Genomic DNA, 21,092 nt, shown 5'->3' with positions numbered 1-21,092 from the left:
TTTTTTTTTTTTTTTTTTTTAACAGACTTGGGACCAGAAGTGTCTCAGATTTCAGATTTTTTTTTTTGGAATGTTTGCGTTATATACTTACTGGTTTAGCATTCCTAATGTGAAAATCCAAAGTTTGAAATGCTCCTGTGAGCATTTCCTTTGAGTGTCATGGATGCTCAAAAGTTTTGGATGTTTGTGCGTTTTAGATTTGGGGTATTTGCATTAGAGCTACTCCACCCCAGGCCAAGAATATGAGATTGGCTGTGTATACTATATTCAACTAGAAAGAAAGGAACAGGACTGAAGATAGAAGTCTGAGGAATAGATTATTTTGGACGTAGTAAGAGCTAATTGTGGCTCGAACTAAATTTGGTCTCGACATAAAAGAATAAGGATATTGGGAAGCAGTGCTTTGTTAGGCCTTAGCAGAGGATCGAACATAGGATATGTGCACTATAATGAGACCTTTGTGTTAGAGATGAAGTGATAATCATTTCTTACTAAGATCAAGATACTGACATAAGAAGGACGCATCTCTATATTGTTTGAATTGGGGAGTTTTGTTTTGTTTTGTTTTAGAGGCGGGAGGGATCTCGCTCTGTCACCCAGGCTGGAGTGCAGTGGTGTGATAATAGCTCACTGCAGCCTTGAACTCCTGGGCTCAAGCAGTCCTCCTGCCTCAGCTTCCTGGAACATTGGCATTATGGTGTTTGAACTGTAGTGTCTGTAGTAGAGGCCTCTATGAGGTACCTCTAGAAACTAGACTGTATGGTGCTGTGCAAACAACTGTAATACATACTTACTTTATTTTATTTAGTTTAAGGAAGAAATCTCTAAACGTTTTAAATCGCATACTGACCAACTTGTGTTGATATTTGCTGGAAAATTTTGAAAGATCAAGATACCTTGAGTCAGCATGGAATTCATGATGGACTTACTGTTCACCTTGTCATTAAAACACAAAACAGGTATGGTTTTGGAAGATATACAGCTTAAAATCGTGGATAAATGTTCATACTTCTAAAAGTAACTAGTGTTGGCTGTAAATTAGTTTCCCTGTCATTAATATTTAAACAGTTAAAATTCTTTCCTTGCTGTCGATAATGATTTTTTTTAAAAAAGTGATTCCATGTTAATGCTTATACGATTGTCAGATAACCATTTCATATTTTACAAGGTTCATTGGTATTTAGTTATTATACCTAAATTACTTGCATTAGAACAAGCAAGTTTTAGCTTTTCTCTCTTTTTTTGAAACGGAGTCTCACTTTGTCGCCCAGGCTGGAGTGCAGTGGCGAGATCTTGGCTCACTGCAAGCTCTGCCTCCTGGGTTCATGCCATTCTCCTGCCTCAGCCTCCTGAGTAGCTGGGACTACAGGTGCCTGCCGCCACGCCCGGCTAATTTTTTGTATTTTAGTAGAGACGGGGTGTCACCATGTTAGCCAGGATGGTCTCGATCTCCTGACCTCGTGATCTGCCCACCTCGGCCTCTCAAAGTGCTGGGATTACAGGCGTGAGCCACCGTGCCAGGCCCAGCTTTTCTTTTAGTAAGGAAATTTTAGACAAAGATCGTGAGTGACTTATCTCCTTAGCAAACCACAAATTGATAATCATATATCATTAAGTCTAAGGAACTTTTTTTTTTTTTTTTTAAAGCGACAGAGTCATGCCGTGTTGCCCTGGCTGGGTTCAAGTGATGCGCCCATGTCAACCTGGGACCGTAGGTGTGTGCCACAGTGTCTAGCTGGCACCACCAGTTTTAAAGAGATACCTTTGTGTATCACTAAGAAAGAATACTGCTAACTGAATTGATGTTTTCTTGTCACTTAAAAGGTTTATTTTATACTTAGTGAAAGAGCTCCTTTAGACTTACATGGGTATGGAATTTTATCCTATCACTCTTGCATAACATACAAAGACTTAGTTGTCAGTGTCCATATTTTTTCATATAGTATCAAACTCTGTTCTGTCAAGAGTGTTGGTGGTGTAGCATTTCTTAAAAGAGCTCTCCAGGATTTTGTTCCAAGCCATTAACACTCATTCTGTAAGTTTTTATGCTGGTATTCACCAACAGCAAATACTTGCTTTACTCATTCAAAATATTCCTTCTATTTTGGTGCTATTCTGAATACATGGTAACTTCTCTCAGGGCCGATTAATGGTGTAATTTTTTTGAAGACACTTAATGTGGTAATTAAGCCTGTCACGTATGGTACAACAGTGTAGCCAGGCATTCAGTTGAAGTCATGTAGACTACATGTGCAGGAATGTAGTTGATGCCTGGCTGTCAGCAATTGGAAGACAGATCCTGATTTCAGAGATGTTAAAATGGAAAAATGTGTTCTTAGCCAAAGTCAGGGAAAGAAGCAATGCGTGAGATTCAAAACTCTTGTCTGGTATCATATGGAAAGGTTTTCTTTATTTTTAACTTTACTTTTTTTTTTTTTGAGACGGAATTTTGCTCTTGTCGCCCAGGCTGGAGTGCAGTGGCGCAATCTCGGTTCACTGCAACGTTTGCCTCCAGGTTCAAGTGATTCTCCTGCCTCAGCCTCCCAAGTAGCTGGAATTACAGGCATGTGCCATCACACCCGGCTAATTTTGTATTTTTAATAGAGATGGGGTTTCCCCATATTGGCCAGGCTGGTCATGGACGCCTGACCTCAGGTCAGGCCTCCCAAAGTGCTGGCTTTACAGGCGTGAGTCACCTTGCCTGGCTTATTTCCTTTTAGAGATAATACTATTTAATAGGCCAGGCACGGTGGCTCACGCCTGTAATCTGACCACTTTGGGAGGGTGAGGCGGGGGCATCACCTGAGGTCAAGAGTTCCAGAGCAACCTGGTCAACATGGTGAAACCCCATTTCTACTAAAAATACAAAAAAATAGCCCGGCACAGTGACGTGGACCTGTAGTCCCAGCTACTCAGGAGGCAGAGGCAGGACAATCGCTTGAACCTGGGAGGGGAGGTTACAGTGAGCCGAAATTATGCCACTGCACCTCCAGCCTGGGTGACAGAGCAAGACTCTGTCTTTATAAAAAAAAAAAAAAGCTGGGCCCCGCAGTGCTCAAGCCTGTAATCCCAGCACTTGGGAGGCCAGAGACGGGCGGATCACGAGTCAGAGATCGAGACATCTGGCTAACATGAGTGAAACCCCGCGCTACTAAAATACAAAAAACTAGCCGGGCGAGGTTGGCGGCGCCTGGTAGTCCAGCTACTCCGAAGGCTGTGGCAGGAGATGCGTAAACCCTGGAGCGGAGCTTGCAGTGAAGCTGAGATCCAGCCACTGCAGCTCGTAGCCTGGGCCGACAGAGCAGACGTGCCGCTCAAAAAAAAAAAAAAAAAAAAGTAATAATTATTAATCATATTGATTTGTTGGCTTTCTTTTGGTGAAGTCTCTCACTTTTTATTATTTTCAAGAATTTCACAGGCCTGAGTAAAACTGGCTCATAACCCTCAAGAACAAGAAGGGGAGAGATAAAAAAGTTGTAGGTTTTTTTTTGTTTGTTTGTTTGTTTTTAAAGAGTCTCGCTCTGTTGCCCAGGCTGGAGTGCAGTGGTGCAATCTTGGTACAGCCACCTCCTGGGTTCAAGCAGTCCTCCTTCCTCAGCCTCCTGAGTAGCTGGGATTACAGGCATGCGCCACCACTCCTGGCTAATTTTTGTATTTTTAGTAGAGACAGGGTTTTACCATGTTGGCCAGGCTGGTCTTGAACTCCTGACCTCAGGTGATCACCTACCTTGGCCTCCCAAAGTGCTGGGATTACAGGCGTGAACCACCACACCTGACCAAGATAAAGAAGTTTTTTATAAAGTCAAACTTTGTGGGTGTAACTGGTCACTGACTTCCCTCTTATGAAATAACCTGTCTCCCTCTCTTACATAAGCAATATGATTAAAACTAATGAAATATTTATGTACGTTATACTCAGAGGGGGGGCAATTGCAGCATATTTTGCATTTTGTAGGATTTTATTTTATTTTGTACTTTTTGTTCCTAACGCTTAGTTTTCTCAGGCTTTTTACTAAGTGATAATAATATGATTTGGTCTGAGAGTTTACTCTTTATTTCTAGATGTCAGCATTTCAGTGGTTCTTTTAAAAATAATCAGCTCTACTGCTTACTCTGTAATTAATTATTTTCCCTAGGCCTCAGGATCATTCAGCTCAGCAAACAAATACCGCTGGAAGCAATGTTACCACATCATCAACTCCTAATAGTAACTCGACGTCTGGTTCTGCTACTAGCAACCCTTTTGGTTTAGGTAAGTGTCTTTAGTCATCCCAATAGGGATGGGAAAAAATACTCCTTTCCCTTCCTGGGTAGTTTCAGATAAAATGAGAAAATAAAACGTTATGTCACTTTAACAACAAAAATTTAAAAAAATAACTTATATATTCCTATAATTGTAGATATTAAGGAAATAGGTAGGGATATGGATATTCTTACCTATCAGTTGGTGCCTTTCTTTTTAATAATGAAAGAGATGTAGTGTGTGTATACCTGATCTGACTACCACATAATTTCGTATGAATAAGATTAGCTGGTTATTTATTTATTTATTTATTTGAGACGGAATCTCGCTCTGTTAGCTGGTTATTAATCATAAGCCAGCGTCCCTGAATCATAATTTTTTCATTAGGAAAAGGAAGGAATCAGACTGCATTAGTTATTTTGTAACTGTCCTGAACACATGGAAAGGGGTCTGGGAAGCCAGCCTAGCCTAAAACTGCTTTTGCTTTTCTTATATTAGTTTTGTTTTACTTTTTAAGAGAGGCAGGATCTTGCTCAGTCACTGAGGCTAGAGTGCAGTGGTGCCATCATAGCTCACTGCAGCCTCAGACTCCTGGCTTATGGCGTCCTGCCTTGGCGTCCCAAAATGCTGGGGTTACAGATGTGAGCCACTGTGCCTGGCCTGTGTTAGATTTATATATTGAGGTTCTGTGGAAGAGTTTTTTTTTTTTTTGAGACAGAATCTTGCTCTGTTGCCCAGGCTGTAGTGCAGTGGTGCGATCTCGGCTCACTGCAACCTCCGCCTCCCGGGTTCAAGCGATTCTCCTGCCTCAGCCTCCCGAGTAGCTGGGATTACAGGAGTGTGCCACCACGCCCGGCTAATTTGTTTGTATTTTTAGTAGAGATAGGATTTCACCGTGTTAGCTCAGATGGTCTAGATCTCCAGACCGTGTGATCTGCCGAAGTGCTGTTATCCATTATCTTTTGATAATAGCTAGCCAAACTCAGTGGCTTATTACAACAAAGCTTCATTTCTTGCTACATTTTTCTGCATGCTACTTGTTTTTTACTGGTTTGTAAGGTGCCCATACCCATGTAAGTCTAAAGGAGCTCTTTCACTAAGTGTAAAATAAACCTTTTAAGTGACAAGAAAACATCAATTCAGTTAGCAGTATTCTTTCTTAGTGATACACAAAGGTCAGGAGATTGAGACCATCCTGACTAACACGGTGACACCCCGTCTCTACTAAAAATACAAAAAATTAGCCGGGCATGGCGGTGTAATGAAAGTCAAGGTAATGAAAGTCATTTTTCATTCTGCTGTATTATAGCTCTACTGTTTGGAACATGGCAGAAGAGGCAGCTAAAGGGTTTTAAGTTGAACCTGCTATACTTTGACCAGAAGTGGCACATACCATTTCTTGTAGTCCTTTGTCATTTCACATAGGCCTGTCCAAGTGCAAAAGAAATAATAAGGGTGCAAAATGGAAATGTTTGGTGAGCACTGCAATCTGCTACTGTAGTTAGTCATACTGAAGTTTTTGTGGTTTCAAGAATGCATTAATACATTTATCTCTGCTTTTTGTGTATAGTGTTCATTGTGCCTAGTATTCAGTCCCCCTCCTAACCTTCTTTACGTTTCCTTGCCAAAGTATTTATGCTCCAGACTCATTAAGTGTCGTCTCTTCTTCTGAAAGTAGCCATTCCACTTAGGTTATATTACCATAATATCCTGTGAATATTCTTTACTGAAGTACTTAACATCTGTGTAGACATTTATTTTCTTGTCTGTCTTTCCCACTAGATTGAGTTCTGAGAATGTCTTTCTCTTTGCCTTATTCTCAATACATGTGTAGCACAGTCTCTGGCATATATAAAAAGTGCTCAGTAAGTGAGGACTGAATGCATTTGGTTGGTTATGTAATTTTACAAAGTAAACACTTTGTGATTACCAAAGTAAGCACTTGGTCATCCTGTTGCTCTGTTAGGTTTCTCCTTGGTTTAAGTCCTCCAAAGAGGAATCTATTTCCAGGTGTTCCCTGGCTTTCTGTATCCTTGATTGGCAGTATCAGCCCTCTTGTGCCCAGAGTTTATAGGTGAATTCTGCTTCCTGTTAATAGAACTTAAACTAGTCCTTTGGAAAGATTATTAGAAGTATAGTCTGGTGTGTGTATTTATTATTTCTTCCTTTAGCTGGCATATTCTGGAGTGTTTTTTTCTGACACCAGCCAATTGTTTAACACCAGCTCTGTGTCCAAGATTCAGTTTCTTTTCTGATACTACCTACCTACAGTTAGTATCCGATCTCACAAGTTAGCAGACTTAGTCCTGCAAGATTGCCCCTACTTCAGATACTAGTCACAAGTTCTAGGCCACCTGTACTTCTGACTGACCAGTTCTAAATTGGGGGTTCCCCTGACCTCCTCCTCAGGTTCAATAATTGCTAGAATGGCTCCTGGAACTCAAAAAAACACTTATACATTTACCTGCTTATTATAAAGGGTACAACTCAGAAACAGACAAATCTTGAAAGAGAATTATAAGGGCACAAGGTATGTGGGGGTTGGAAGTTCAGCTCAGAGGTTCCAGGTCCCCTCAGCGCACAACTCTCCTAACACTCAGATGTGCTTTTCATGTTGAGTTTTCTTAATCTTATTGTTCAAGAATTTGCATAGAGCTCTATCTCCAGCTCCCTTCCCTCACTTTCTTGGTGGGTGGGGCTGAAAGTTTCAGCCCTTTAATCACTTTGTCTTTCTGGTGACCAGCTCCTTTCTGAGGCTATCCAGGGGCCTAAGTCACTTCATTAGCATAATTATCAAAAAGGGCTTGTAATGAATAATAAAAAGAGATACTCCTGTCACTCAGAAAATTCCAAAGGTTTTAGTAACTCAGGATCAAGGAGAAAGACCAAATGTATTTATGTATTATACTACACACATGAAAATATATTTTGTTGATTTTATTACTTAAATTTAATAACCAAAGTGTAAATTTTTGGCTAATTTCAATGATAGGAATTAAATATTAGTAATCGGTATTCGATTTGTTTTTAAATGATTTCTTGTGGTAGACTGTTGGGTCAACTAATACTTTTTTGCATCTTCATAGTTTATGTCATGTTAATGATACATTTTCTGACTTTGATTTGTATGTTTTTGCCCTTTGTCTTCTTAGGTGGCCTTGGGGGACTTGCAGGTCTGAGTAGCTTGGGTTTGAATACTACCAACTTCTCTGAACTGCAGAGTCAGATGCAGCGACAACTTTTGTCTAACCCTGAAATGATGGTCCAGATCATGGAAAATCCCTTTGTTCAGAGCATGCTCTCAAATCCTGACCTGATGAGACAATTAATTATGGCCAATCCACAAATGCAGCAGTTGATACAGAGAAATCCAGAAATCAGTCATATGTTGAATAATCCAGATATAATGAGACAAGTATGTGGAAAGTTCTTTCAATTTGTTTAGCTAAAAAATGATGTATTTGTTATTTAATTTTCTGTGATTAACGAGATTGTCTTATATGTATGGTTAAGCTAAAGAGAGAAATCCTTATCTTTGTTTAAGAAAACTCAACAAAGCCCTAATTTGGCTATTTGAACTCTGAATTTTCTGTTAAATTGAGGGATCTTTGTAAATAGTTTATTTTAAAGGCTTAAGAATCAAAAAGTCCAATGTTGGAGATGGGAAATTCACTCATAACAAAGTACTTCCTTCTTTATATTATTTGAATGCTAAGTTCCTTTTTTGAGGTGAAATACACCAGGGATTATTTAAAATAATCTCCTGCCTTGTATATTGAATACAAAATTGCAACGACTCTAAAGCTTTAATTGGTTTTTATTTGTGATTCTAGAATCAGACAACACCTCATTTTATAAAATAGAGTGTTCCCATGAGCTGAGCAGAAGAGGTCAGCTTTATAGGCATAAAAGGGCTGAAGAAAGCAAAAACGAACAAAAAGCAGATGGGTCATTTCAAAGTTACTTTCCTAATAGGGTTAAAATGGAAGGAACTCTTTCTTGTTACAGTGACTCACGTTGACTGCAGCTTACTGTGGTTTTGAGGGGGAAACTGGCCCTTTTCATAGTTGACTTGATTACATGGCACTTGGCACAAGTGGCTCCATTTTGGTTTGGTCTGGTCTGCTGGGGCATAGTGCAGGAGGCTGGTCCAAAACAGTGGCCTCCCATAAACTTTGTTTAATGGCAGTTAATAAAGTAAGTCATGTAATTCATGTGTATTTCAATGCCTTTTTTTTCTTTTTTAATTTTTTCGGAAATCTTTTTCTTAGACGTTGGAACTTGCCAGAAATCCAGCAATGATGCAGGAAATGATGAGGAACCAGGACCGAGCCTTGAGCAACCTAGAAAGCATCCCGGGGGGATATAATGCTTTAAGGCGCATGTACACAGATATTCAGGAACCAATGCTGAGTGCTGCACAAGAGCAGGTGATCCACTGGCTCCAAGGTTCAGGCCAAGGAGTAGCTTCTGTTTTAACACAAATATGTGTATGACTGAGGGTAGCTTTTATATGAGGAATGTGGTTTTCAGTTTTTAAAAAGTGTAGTGGCCGGGCACGGTGGCTCATGCCTGTAATCCCAGCACTTTGGGAGGCTGAGGCGGGCGGATCCCGAGGTCAGGAGCTCGAGACCATCCTGGCTAACATGGTGAAACCCCGTCTCTACTAAAAATACAAAAAATTAGCCAGGCGTGGTGGCGGGCGCCTGTAGTCCCAGCTACTTGGGAGGCTGAGGCAGGAGAATGGCAGGAACCCAGGAGGTGGAGCTTGCAGTGAGCNAGAGCAGGTGATCCACTGGCTCCAAGGTTCAGGCCAAGGAGTAGCTTCTGTTTTAACACAAATATGTGTATGACTGAGGGTAGCTTTTATATGAGGAATGTGGTTTTCAGTTTTTAAAAAGTGTAGTGGCCGGGCACGGTGGCTCATGCCTGTAATCCCAGCACTTTGGGAGGCTGAGGCGGGCGGATCCCGATGGCAGGAGCTCCAGACCATCCTGCCTAACATGGTGAAACCCCGTCTCTACTAAAATACAAAAAATTAGCTGGGCGTGGTGGTGGGCACCTGTAGTCCCAGCTACTTGGGAGGCTGAGGCAGGAGAATGGTGTGAACCCGGGAGGCGGAGCTTGCAGTGAGCCGAGATCGCACCACTGCACTCCAGCCTGGGTGACAGAGCAAGACCCTGTCTCAAAAAAAAAAAAAAAAAAAAAAAGTTTCATGTTTTTTTTTAAACAAAAGTTTATTATTTGTGATTTTTGTGTCTTTATTACAGTTTGGTGGTAATCCATTTGCTTCCTTGGTGAGCAATACATCCTCTGGTGAAGGTAGTCAACCTTCCCGTACAGAAAATAGAGATCCACTACCCAATCCATGGGCTCCACAGACTTCCCAGAGTTCATCAGCTTCCAGCGGCACTGCCAGCACTGTGGGTGGCACTACTGGTAGTGCTGCCAGTGGCACTGCTGGGCAGAGTACTACTGCGCCAAATTTGGTGCCTGGAGTAGGAGGTATGCTTGTAACAACTCAGGGTTTTTTCTTTGTTGTCCTCACTTACATAATTAAAATACTGTTTATACTCTTATTCTTTCTGCTTTTGTGTATGTGTATGGTAAGTATCTTTTATAAACAACCTTTTTCATGTTGCTTTTTTTTTTTTTTTGAGATAGAGCTTCACTCTTACTGCCCAGGCTAGAGTGCAATGGCACAATCTTGGCTCACTGCAGCCTCCACCTCCTGGGTTCAAGCGATTCTTCTGCCTCAGCCTCCTGAGTAGCTGGGATTATAGGCGCCCACCACGACGCCTGGCTAATTTTGTATTTTTAGTAGAGATGGAGTTTCTCCATGTTGGTCAGACTGGTCTTGAACTCCTGACCTCAGGTGATCCGCCTGCGTCAGCCTCCCAAATTGGTGGGATTATAGGCGTGAGCCACTGCGCCTGGTCACATTTTTTTTTTTTTAAAAGGAAGCTTTAAATGTAGAGAGAACACTTAGTTACCTGTGTGGTTGTTACTAGAGCACATGTTTGCTGTCTTTAGCCTGGTTTTGTATTTTTAGATCAGTAGATTGTTAAGCACGCGTCTTGAGGTCAAGGCTATGCTGGCTGCATCAGAGCACCTGCCAGATTTATTAAAAATCAGATTCCCAGATCTTACCCTCAGACTTTGTGGAACCGAATTTTTCATAGTGGGGTTAAGATCTGTGTTTGTGTAAAGCAGATTCTTATGTGTGAACAGGTTAGAAATTTACTTTTGGTCACTTTTCTGTAGACTGGACTCAGTAATAGATGTCTTCCTTTCAGCTGTTCAGATACTACATGCTGATGTTTTGTCCATGAATTAGGTCCAAGATCATTAGCCATAGTGACAGTTTTGGTCCTAATGCTTGGCATATAAGTAGGAAGAAATGAGGCATGGGAACACTTCCCTAAGATGAGACAGACTGGGTATGTTTTAAAAGTTGCCTGTACTTTGGCAGAGAAAGTGGAAAGATGAGGTGCTGAATGAAGAATTTTTAAAAATTCATTCCTGAAAGAAGAATCAGAATGAGAAGAGTAATTAATGATCACAGTTGATATATATTCTTTTATAGAATACAGTGGATATCTTGAGATTTATGTATATAATACAGTTTTTGTAAAATCTGAATACCATTTTAAAATCAATAAAAAATAATCTGTTCTATATTCTACTTAATCCTTGCTTGATACTTACTAACAATTTTTTGAGAGGGTTGCATTGTTCTTACTTTAAAGGATATAGAGCAGGCAAAGATTTAATCATATTTCCTGACTGGTTAGGCTATTGTTTTCTTTCCCTTTACCATGATTGTCTACAGTAATAACTTTTGTCTAAAAAACCAAAAACCAAAAATCAGTTTTGCAACCTTTTACTCAGATATTTAATGGTTTGATACTTTTAACATTTCATGTTAATACTTCCATCAAGGGAAAACAAGAAATAGCAAGAATGAACTTTCTGTGCTGTGGCCTATCAGATTGTCATCATATTTGTACAGTATTATGATTCTTACTCAACTGTGACATTTGATGCATACATATATACACACATATACATGTAAAGATGAAATTCTTGACTCTTCTTTGGTCCTGTAAGCACTTACTCTAGAATGTAAGGAAGTGTTAGAACAGGAGTTGACAGATTTTTCATGTGAAGGGTCAGATAATACTTTAGGTATTGCTGGCCAAGAGGCAAAATGGAGAATATTACATCAAGAGAAAAAACAAATTTCTACAAATTTTTTAATTGACAAAATAAAAAATTTGGTAATATTTAGTTACAATATTTTCCTTATATCTACTGATAAGAAGAATGGGACTTCTTTGGGGGAATAACATTTTGCTTAATTGGGGTTCAGTGTTCTGTTTACCAAAATTGCAAAGTTCATCTGTTAATAGTGATATGTAATGAGACTTGACTGACTTTATTCAAAATACATACTCATTCCAAAAGCATTTGATTTTAATAGCGTATTTATCAGTTTGGAAGGCATTTATAGAATTCCATTAGATAATGTTGTTTTTAACATGCCATTACATTCAGATTAATCACTTCAAAGTGAAGGTTAGATAGTAGCTCCTCAATTGCACAGTTAAGTGAATTTTGAAATGTGAATTGCCTTTGCTTTTGCATTGAGTTCTGAAAAATGTTGCTGGTAGTATGAGCTCAAAAGTAAATATGCACATTTGTGAGAATGGAGATCTTGTTTCTCTTGATTTTTTTTTTTTTTGACAACATAGGAAGTCTGTAAAGCACCTTGACATTAGTTGTGATTCAAACAATTTTAGTTGTCAAAATGGCTTTAGTATGATCACACATGAATGCTGTTTTGCTTTGTAGTTGTAGGTTGAATTCATGGAGAAGCATTACGAAGTGTCTAAGAAAAACGAATTCATATAGTAATTCAATGTTTGGTTGTTGGTAGGTTGACAGGGTGGTGGTTCTCATTTACCAAAATTTTAATCTTTGGCGTGAGCTGATAGAATAATGCAATGAAACTTTACCTCTGCTAAGTCACCATCAACCTTTTGTGTGGTTAGGCATGTCAGAATATTGAGCTATTGATAATAAAAGTAATGAAGTTGACTATGGTTAAGTTCAAAGGAGTGAACAATGCTCCTCATTGATACTCCTGGTTCAGTAGTATGTGATCTCCTGGTTCAAGATAGATCAAAATATTTTCCAGAGTAGCTCCTGATGAATAAGACAGTGAATAACTATAGTCTTTAAGGTTAAATACCTTACATTTTTATATGCTTTGAAAATATGTCCAACTAATTCCTTTTAATTCTGCACGTAGCAGATTCTACTTCAAGTTGTATAAAATTCGTGTTTCTCAACTTTTTAAAAAATAGTCTTACCCTGGTTGTTCCATTCAGATTATTTATAGAGGATAATTTTTTTGGTCACTTCAAACTTGCCATTAACTCCTCATACAATTGAGTAATATCAGTAACATCTGTCAGCTCATCAGGAACTTAGAAATAGCACTCAGAATCATTTGCGTTGTTTTTAAATTGAATATTGATATCCTTAACTCTGAGAAAAACTGTTCTTCCTGGGAGCCGAGTAGACATCAGTGAGTTTATTTTCTCTGGACACATTTGGTTACTGCAATCAAGATTTAATTAACTGTTAGTCATCACTAGTACTTGACTTTCTTTGGCTAACAAATCACTTGGAAACTTAACTTTGGTTGCAGTCTTATTTTCATTTTTCTTTTTTGTGAAAAAGTGGCTATGATGAGGTATTTCGTTTTAAAGTTTATATTTTTTCTGACCATCGCTTTTCTGTGAGTGGGGAGTATTGTGATGAGTGGTTGTGCCGAAAGTGTTTATATATGTTGTATTCTTTCAGTGTCATTGCATAAGAAATACAAGTTTTGCCATCTCATTTAATAAAATATATTCCACTGTGCCTTAGAAACCTGACATTTGTAACTCCCCTTCTTCCTTTTTTCTTGTTCTGGCATGATTGGTATATACTGGTTATTATTTTTTTTAATGCTGCAGTGATTTTGTGCTGCGTGAGTATAATTGATTCACTGTATTTTGTGGTAGTATACTGAACAACAGTATGAAGGAGGCCAGGTATGGCATGGTGGCTCACACTTGTTATCCCAGGACTTTGGGAGCCTAAGGTAGGTGGATTGCTTGAACCCAGAAGTTTGAGACCACCCTAGCCAACATGGTGAAACCTCATCTGTACAAAGAAGACAAAAAGTAGCCAGGCATGTTGTGCAGCTGTAGTATGGCTACTTGGGAGGCTGAGGTGGGAGGATTACCTGCACTTAGGGAGGTTGAGGCTGCAGTGAACTGTGATGGCGTCACTGCACTCCAGCCTGGGAGATGAAGTGAGACCCTGTCTCAAAACAAAACAAATAACAGTGTGAAGGAGTGACACAGTACCATAGACAGTGTCTGTTGTAAGTCCTCACTGCGTTTGTAAAAGCGCAAAACACCCATAGACAATAAGTGAGAATGACTGTTCCAGTAAAATGGTATTCATGGACACTGAAATTTGAATTTCAGATAGTTTTCACATTTCACAAAATGTTTATCTTGGATTTGTTTTCCCCTTAACCATTTAAAATAAAACATAAAGCAATTTTTTTTTAAAGACCGAGTCTCGACCTGTCACCCAGGCTGGAGTGCAGTAGCATGGTCTCGGCTCACTGCAACTTCCACCTCCCAAGTTCCAGCGATTCTCGTGCCTCAGCCTCCAGAGTAGCTGGGATTACAGGCACCACCACACCTGGCTAATTTTTTTTGTATTTTTTTCTTAGTAGAGACAGTGTTTCACCATGTTGGCCAGGCTGTTCTCAAACTCCCGTCCTTGGGTGATCTATCTGCCTCGGCCTCCCAAAGTGCTGGGATTACAGGTGTGAGCCGTTGTGCTCAGCCAAAAATTGTTTTGGTTTGTTTTGTTTGAGACAGAGTCTATCGCCCAGGCTGGAGTGCATTGGTATGATCTTGACTCGCTGCAACCTTCTTCTCTTGGGTTCAAATGATTCTCCCTTCTCAGCCTCCCCAGTAGCTGGAATTACAGGTGTGCACCACCCCACCTAGCTAATTTTTGTATCTTTAGTAGAGACGGGGTTTCGCCATGTTGGCCAGGCTGGTCTTGAACTCCTGACCTCAAATGATCCACCAGCCTCAGCCTCCCAAAGTGCTGGAATTACAGGTATGAACCACCACGCCTGGCCTTGAAACATAAAAGCAATTTTTAACTCATTGGCTGAGCAGAAACATGTTGTAGGCCAGATTTGTCCTGCAGGCTGTAGTTTGCCAGCCTGTCTTAGAATACAGACACACCTCATTTTGTTGTGCTTCACAGATAGTGTGATTTTCACAGTTTGAAGGTTTGCAGTGAGCCTGCATTGAGCAAGTCTGTTGGTACCATTTTTCCAACAGCATGTGCCCACTTCATGTCTCTGTGTCACATTTTGATAATTCTCACAATATTTCAGGCTTTTTCATTATTATTCTGTTACGGTGATTCTGTAATCAGTGATCTTTGATGTTACTTTAGTAATTGTTTTGGGGTACCAGGCACCACCTTGTACCTGGCGAACTTAATCAGTAAATGTGTGTGTTCTGACTGTTCAGCTGACTGGCTGTTCCACTTCTCTCTTTCTCAACTTGGGTCTCCCTATTCTCTGAGACACAACATTGAAATTGGGTCAGTTAATAACTCTACAGTGGCCTCTAAGTATTCAAGTAGAAAAAAAGAGTCCTGCATCTCTTACTTTAAATCAAAAGCTAGAAATAATCTTAAGTTTAATGAGGGAGGCATATCAGAAGCTAAGATAGGCCAAAAGCTAGGCCTCTTGTACCAAACCGCCAAGTTGTGAATGCGAAGGAAAAGTTCTTGAAGAAAATTATAAGTGCTACTCCAGTGAAGACATCAATGACAAAAAAGTGAAACAACTTTATTGCTGATGTGGAGAAAATTGTAGTGATCTGGATAGACGATCAAACCAGCCACACCATTCCCTTAAGCCAAAGTCTAATCCAGAGCAAGGCCTTAACTCTCTTTAATTCTGTGAAGGCTGAGAGGTAAGGAATCTTCAGAAGAAAAGTTGGAAACTAGCTGAAGTTGACTAGCTTAGGTTTAAGGAAAGAAGCCATCTCCGTAACATAAAAGTACAAGGTGAGGCAGCGGGTGCTGTTGTAGAAGCTGCCGCAAGTTATCCAGAAGATCTAGCTAAGATCATTGAGGAATGTGGCTACATGAAACAACCAGTTTTTAATGTAGGTGAAAATCAGCCTTCTATTGGAAGAAGAAATCATCTAGAATTTTCATTTCTAGAGAGAAGTCAATTCTTAGCTTCAGTGCTTCAAAGGAAAGGCTGACTCTGTTAGGGGCTAATGTGTCTGGTGACTAAGTTGAAGCCAGTGCTCATTTATTATTCCAATAATCCTAGGGCCTTGAAAACTATGCTGGATCTATTCTACCTGTGCTCTACAAATAGGGGTAAAAAAAAGCCTGGATGACAGCACATCTGTTTACAGCATGGTTTACTTAATATTTTAAGTCTACTGGTGAGACATTGCTAAGGAAAAGATTCCTTTCAAAATATTACTGCTCATTGACAGTGCATGTAGTCACTTAAGAGCTTTGATGGAGATGTACAAGAAGATTAATGTTGTTTTTATGCCTGCTAACTAACACAGCATTCATTCTGCATACAACTCATGGATCAAGGAGCAATTTCAAGTCCTATTTAAGAAATACATTTCATAAGACTATAGCTGCCTTAGATAATGAGTCCTTTAATGGATTTGGGCAAAGTAAATTGAAAACCTTCTGGAAAGGATTCACCATTCTCAGTGTCATTAAGAACATTCCTGATTCATGGAGAAGATGTCAAAATATCAACATGAATAGGAGTTTGGAAGAAGTTTATCCCTCATGGATGCCTTTGAGGAGTTCAAGACTTCAGTGGAGGAGGGGACTGTAGAAGTAGTGGAAATAGCAAGAGAACTAGAATGCAAAGTGGAGCCTGCCAGGTGTGTTGGTTTATACCTGTAATCCCGGCACTTTGGAAGGTTTGGGCAGGAGGATCCCTTGAACCTAGGAATTGGAGGCAGCAGTGAGCTGAGTTCGTGCCACTCCCCTCACTCCAGCCTGGGTGACAAAAGCGAGACTCCATCTCAGTTCAAAATGAAGAAAAGAGGTGGAGCCTGAACACTGACTGCGTTGCTACAATGTCATGAAAAAACTTGAACAGATGAGTTGCTTTTTGTAGATGAGCAAAGAGCGGTTTCTTGAGATAGAGTCTACTCTCAAGTGAAGATGCTGTGAACATTGTTGAAATGACAACAAAAAATTCAGAATGTTTTATAAACTTAGTTGATAAAGCAGTGACAGGGTTTTAGAGGATTGGCTCCAATTTTGAAAGTTCTGTGGTAAATGCTATCAAACAGCATAGAGTGCAACAAAGTTTTCCTGATGTGGCAGACTTCATTGTTGTCTTATTTTAAGAAGTTACCACAGCCACCTCAACCTTTAACGGCCACCAGCTGACTCATTGTTAGCAACTTTTGGCAATAAAATATTTCTAAATTTATGTGCAGAGTGTTTTTTAGACTGAAGGCTGTGGCATACTTAATAGACTACAGTGTCATGCAAACAACTTGTGTTTGGGCTGGGAAACCAAACAATGTGTGTGACTTGCTTTATTGCACAGCACTCTGGAACCAAACCCACAGTATCTCCAAGGTTGGACTCTAGGATGTGAAAAAACCTAAGTTAAAATTTACAACATGAGAAAATAGGAAAAACAAAAACTATGAAAACCAGTAGAATTATAATAAACTAGAAAGATACACAAGAGGAGTTAGATGTCTTAAGCCTGATATAACTACACTGGATGGAATAGCAGAAGAGAGATGAAAAACCTGATGAGTTGACTTGGCATAGTAAGTTTGAGAATATATTTGAGTTTGAGTGTATCTAGTTGGCAGTTGAAAATCTAGGTGTAAGTCAAGCAAATTAACTTAGTTCTCAAAGAAAATTTGCCTGAATATACAGTTGTCATCAGATACGGAATGTGTCACATAAATTCAGCTGTAGCCCTTGGCAATTAAAGGAAAAACAATAATCGTAACAATTGCTTTATACATTAATTTCTTACAACCACCCTATGAAGTAGATACTGCTTTCTCCATTTTACACATGGGAAATGCTAAACATGAGGACACTAAATAACTTGCCCAAGATCACATGGGTTAGGTTAGATTTGAACCCAGGTAATCAGGCTCCTGATACTGCTTGGAGTCATTGTTACCTGTGGTTTCAAATGTTAAATGTGCCTACTATTTTACTTAGTGAGTGGCAGTACACAGTGAAAGTGGGTGGAGGCATAAATCTTTTGTTCCCTTGGACGTGAAGGCTTCCTTCTTTCATAAGGGTGAGCGATATTGAGTGCCAAATAAGATTCTAATTAATCCTTTGCAGTCCTGGAGGAAAAGTTGGCTCAGTCTTTTCACTTTATGGAATTTTTCAGCAGTAATTTTGACCAAATCTAATTTTTGCCTTACGTTGACTTCAGAAGCCCTCCATTAGACAAGATTTTACTGTAAATACAACCAGAATGTTTAAACTCGTAAGTCTTCTTTTCCTGGTATATATTGGGCATGTACTTTTAGAGATCTTTTAGTTTTAAAGTTCTTTCATAGTTCAATTGATACATAATATGTATAATCATGTGTACCTGGTAAAATTCAAGCTTTAACTTTTGTGTATTTTTCCTTAATACGTCTTTTTTTAAAACAAACTTTCAGCTAGTATGTTCAACACACCAGGAATGCAGAGCTTGTTGCAACAAATAACAGAAAACCCACAACTTATGCAAAACATGTTGTCTGCCCCCTACATGAGAAGCATGATGCAGTCACTAAGCCAGAATCCTGACCTTGCTGCACAGGTGAGTTTGTAATTGTATTGAAAAGGACTGTGCCGTGTGCATTAAAATAACCTAATCTAGTAATTGTGATTTTGGCACATTTGTGTTGTGTATGATATCTTAACACACTAGAAAAGTAAACTGTGTCTCCAGTTTTTTAGACCATATATTTCTTTGTTGTAAATTAATACAAAACATCTTTATCTCTGCCATTCATTGACTAGAAAGAAGTGCAGGTTTCCTTTGTTTCTACATATGCTGAGTTAGGAGACAAGTACAAAGTTCTGGAATGCCCACTCTTTTGAAGATAAACTACTTAATGAATTGTAAATCTTGAAAGCAATTAAGAGCAATGTTAATACGTTTGAAATACTTTTATTTAGTAGCTCACTCAGATTATAACAGTCACACTCAAAATGGCAGTTGTAAAATAGCATGAAGTCATTTATTAAAGACGGGGATTTGTCAGAACAATGTTCTCATTCTTTCAACTATTGATTTCCCTGCTGAAGATCGTATACTGGTCCCTTATTAATGTATTTCTTTTTCTAATTTGTTTCTAAAGAGACCACAGCTAAGAAAATTAGGGGATCTCAATGCTGGCTGAACATTCAAGGTCACTTGGGAAGCTTTATAGACAGTACTGACGCTTGGGCCCCATCCTTAGAGATTTTGAGATAATCGCATCTGATAACTCCTTCCCCCTCAGGTTCTCTAGGTACTGTCTAGGTTCCTTACCATAGGGCTTGAAAAACCACGGAGAATGTGAAATAAACCTTGATCATCTGTAGTTTATGTTTGCTGTTTGTTAAAAATGGCTTCTGTAGTGTGTCAGGAATTTGGAAGACTTTATAGTTAATCCCATCCCTTACATTTTAAAAGCTTTAAGTCAAATGAATGGTTTTTATTTTCTAAATTCTGGAACTATATTGATTCAAGTATCTTTGACGTATAATTCTCAGTAATAACTTATGCCCTCACCAAATTTGTGAAATTGGAAATAACGAATTTTAAGAAGAATTTTTGTGTCGGTGATTCTGTATATTGGAGGTACATTTTATGGAAGATTGATTTATTCATATGAAACTTATCAGACTGAGTTGTTAGTATTAAATGCCTCAATTTACCATAATAAGCCATTTTAAGTGTATATATGGCTCATACTGAATGTGCATCTTGCTTTCAAAATTTGACTTTAACAAGCACATGCCTAGCAATTTGTAGTAATCTTACATTAGTAAAGTGACTTGAGCACTCACATACTAGTTTTTTACTCTAAAGCACAATGTTGCTAATACTAGATTGGCAGGTCTTTTATTACAGATAATTTAGAAACCCATTACAGTGCTTGTTATCAGCAGATTAAAATTGTGTTTTTTTCTATTCTTTTGATTTTAAATATTTAAAAGAGTCTTGAGTATAAAATCTTATACTCAGGTAAGTTATAAGAAATATCCTAATCAAATGAGATGATTATCTGCGAATAAATACATTTAAGATGACGTGCTTTTTTAATATTAAATGAAGTAAATTCCAAAAGATATGTGTGGTAACCTCGTTAATATGTTCATAATAAAGAAGTATTTGACTGGAACCAGTAAAAAAGCAGGTTTGTTCGCCTTAAGCCGGTATTAGTTTACTTACTGTGAACTTATTGGTCACTTTGAAATGAATACTGTATATTCCTGAAAGGTTGTCTGACATCTGCTTTGGTTATGGTATTGAAATTAACTAAAAGATCACTTTGCAACAATTGGGGTGAATTTACTCTACCAGCATTTACATTGCTCTTAAATACGGTTAACTACTTGAGGGCGAGGATCATTTCCTCCCCAGACTTTGGATAGGTAAATAGGCTGTCAGTAAATCCTTGTTAGTTGACTTTTTTACTCCATCTGGAGAAAATGATATAAAATGTATCTTTTGAAGCTACAAGAATTTATTAGTTTCTGGTTATGCTGATTGTGTATTTTAATCTTATTTTCAAGTATATGACATACTAATATTGATCCTGATTTTTAAATTCTTAAACGTTTATTTGAAGGTTAGGAGATGCCACTTTTCTCATCTCTGGTGGTAGTGAGGTGAAATCCAGATGCTAATCTTGGTGTTCTCAAATGGATTTACATCTTTTAGGTCTTAAATCATTTAAATACTTTCCCCAGAGGACTGTTGGTGCTAGGCCTGGCTGATTTTCACCTAGCAGCTCCATTTCTCTGGCAAGTTGGTTGCTGTTTTGCGGTGTTATTTTTTTGGACCTAATATTAGCTGTTTTGTAGTAGGCAGGTAGATGTAGTGGTCCTTTTCAGATCTGGATTTTCTCTGTGCCTGCCACTTGTGTGTCGAGGTTTCTAAGCAAGCCATGTTACATAGTTTCATGTATTGATGTTTATGTTTATTCTGTCAGTGTAGTAGAAAATACATCTTCATGAATGCCAGTTACTCCCATTTTTCTTTCAATGGCAAATGTTCACCTTTGTTCAAGGAAAAGCTTAAGAAAATGATTCCTTTTATTTTTTAGGATATTGCATGTCATTATCATAACCACCATTCTCATTGAGAGAGAAGATGCCTCGTTTTTGTTTTTGTTCTTCTGGAGATCCCTCTTGTGGACAGTATCTTCCCTTTTCCTTTTTTATTTATGTTCTACCTTCCTCTCTTTTAAGTGCCAGTTTAGGCACTTGGGGGAAGGTAGAATAAAACAAGGTACATTACTTGTTTCAGATATTTCCAGTTAAAATTGTTTGAACACTTGCCCCATAGATGATGCTGAATAATCCCCTATTTGCTGGAAATCCTCAGCTTCAAGAACAAATGAGACAACAGCTCCCAACTTTCCTCCAACAAGTGAGTAAGACAAGATGTTAGCTGTCTTGGGTAATGATTTGCTTGAAAAAATTTGATGATAAACATTTTCCTTGCTCT

The 21,092-nt window shown here is 38.8% G+C and overlaps 1 protein-coding gene across 2 annotated transcripts in view; it reads left to right on the top strand.

Annotated features, from left to right (window-relative positions):
• Positions 1–21,092, top strand: part of UBQLN1 (ubiquilin 1) — a 51,807-nt gene that overhangs the window by 24,404 nt on the left and 6,311 nt on the right. Inside the window, exons 3-8 of one of the 2 annotated variants that reach the window (XM_017872374.1) lie at positions 4,137–4,252; positions 7,396–7,658; positions 8,515–8,673; positions 9,514–9,748; positions 18,046–18,188; positions 20,931–21,014. In XM_017872374.1, the coding sequence (XP_017727863.1) occupies positions 4,137–4,252; positions 7,396–7,658; positions 8,515–8,673; positions 9,514–9,748; positions 18,046–18,188; positions 20,931–21,014 (1,000 nt within the window). The remainder of the gene's footprint in view (positions 1–4,136; positions 4,253–7,395; positions 7,659–8,514; positions 8,674–9,513; positions 9,749–18,045; positions 18,189–20,930; positions 21,015–21,092) is intronic. The other variant, XM_017872375.1, reaches the window with a different exon arrangement.

The sequence above is a fragment of the Rhinopithecus bieti genome, unplaced genomic scaffold (assembly GCF_001698545.2).
Source record: "Rhinopithecus bieti isolate Rb0 unplaced genomic scaffold, ASM169854v2 scaffold_5948, whole genome shotgun sequence".
Classification (NCBI taxonomy): Eukaryota; Metazoa; Chordata; class Mammalia; order Primates; family Cercopithecidae; genus Rhinopithecus; species Rhinopithecus bieti.
Note: the sequence above shows the minus strand (reverse complement) of the source record. Positions and strands in the feature narration are given on the sequence as shown.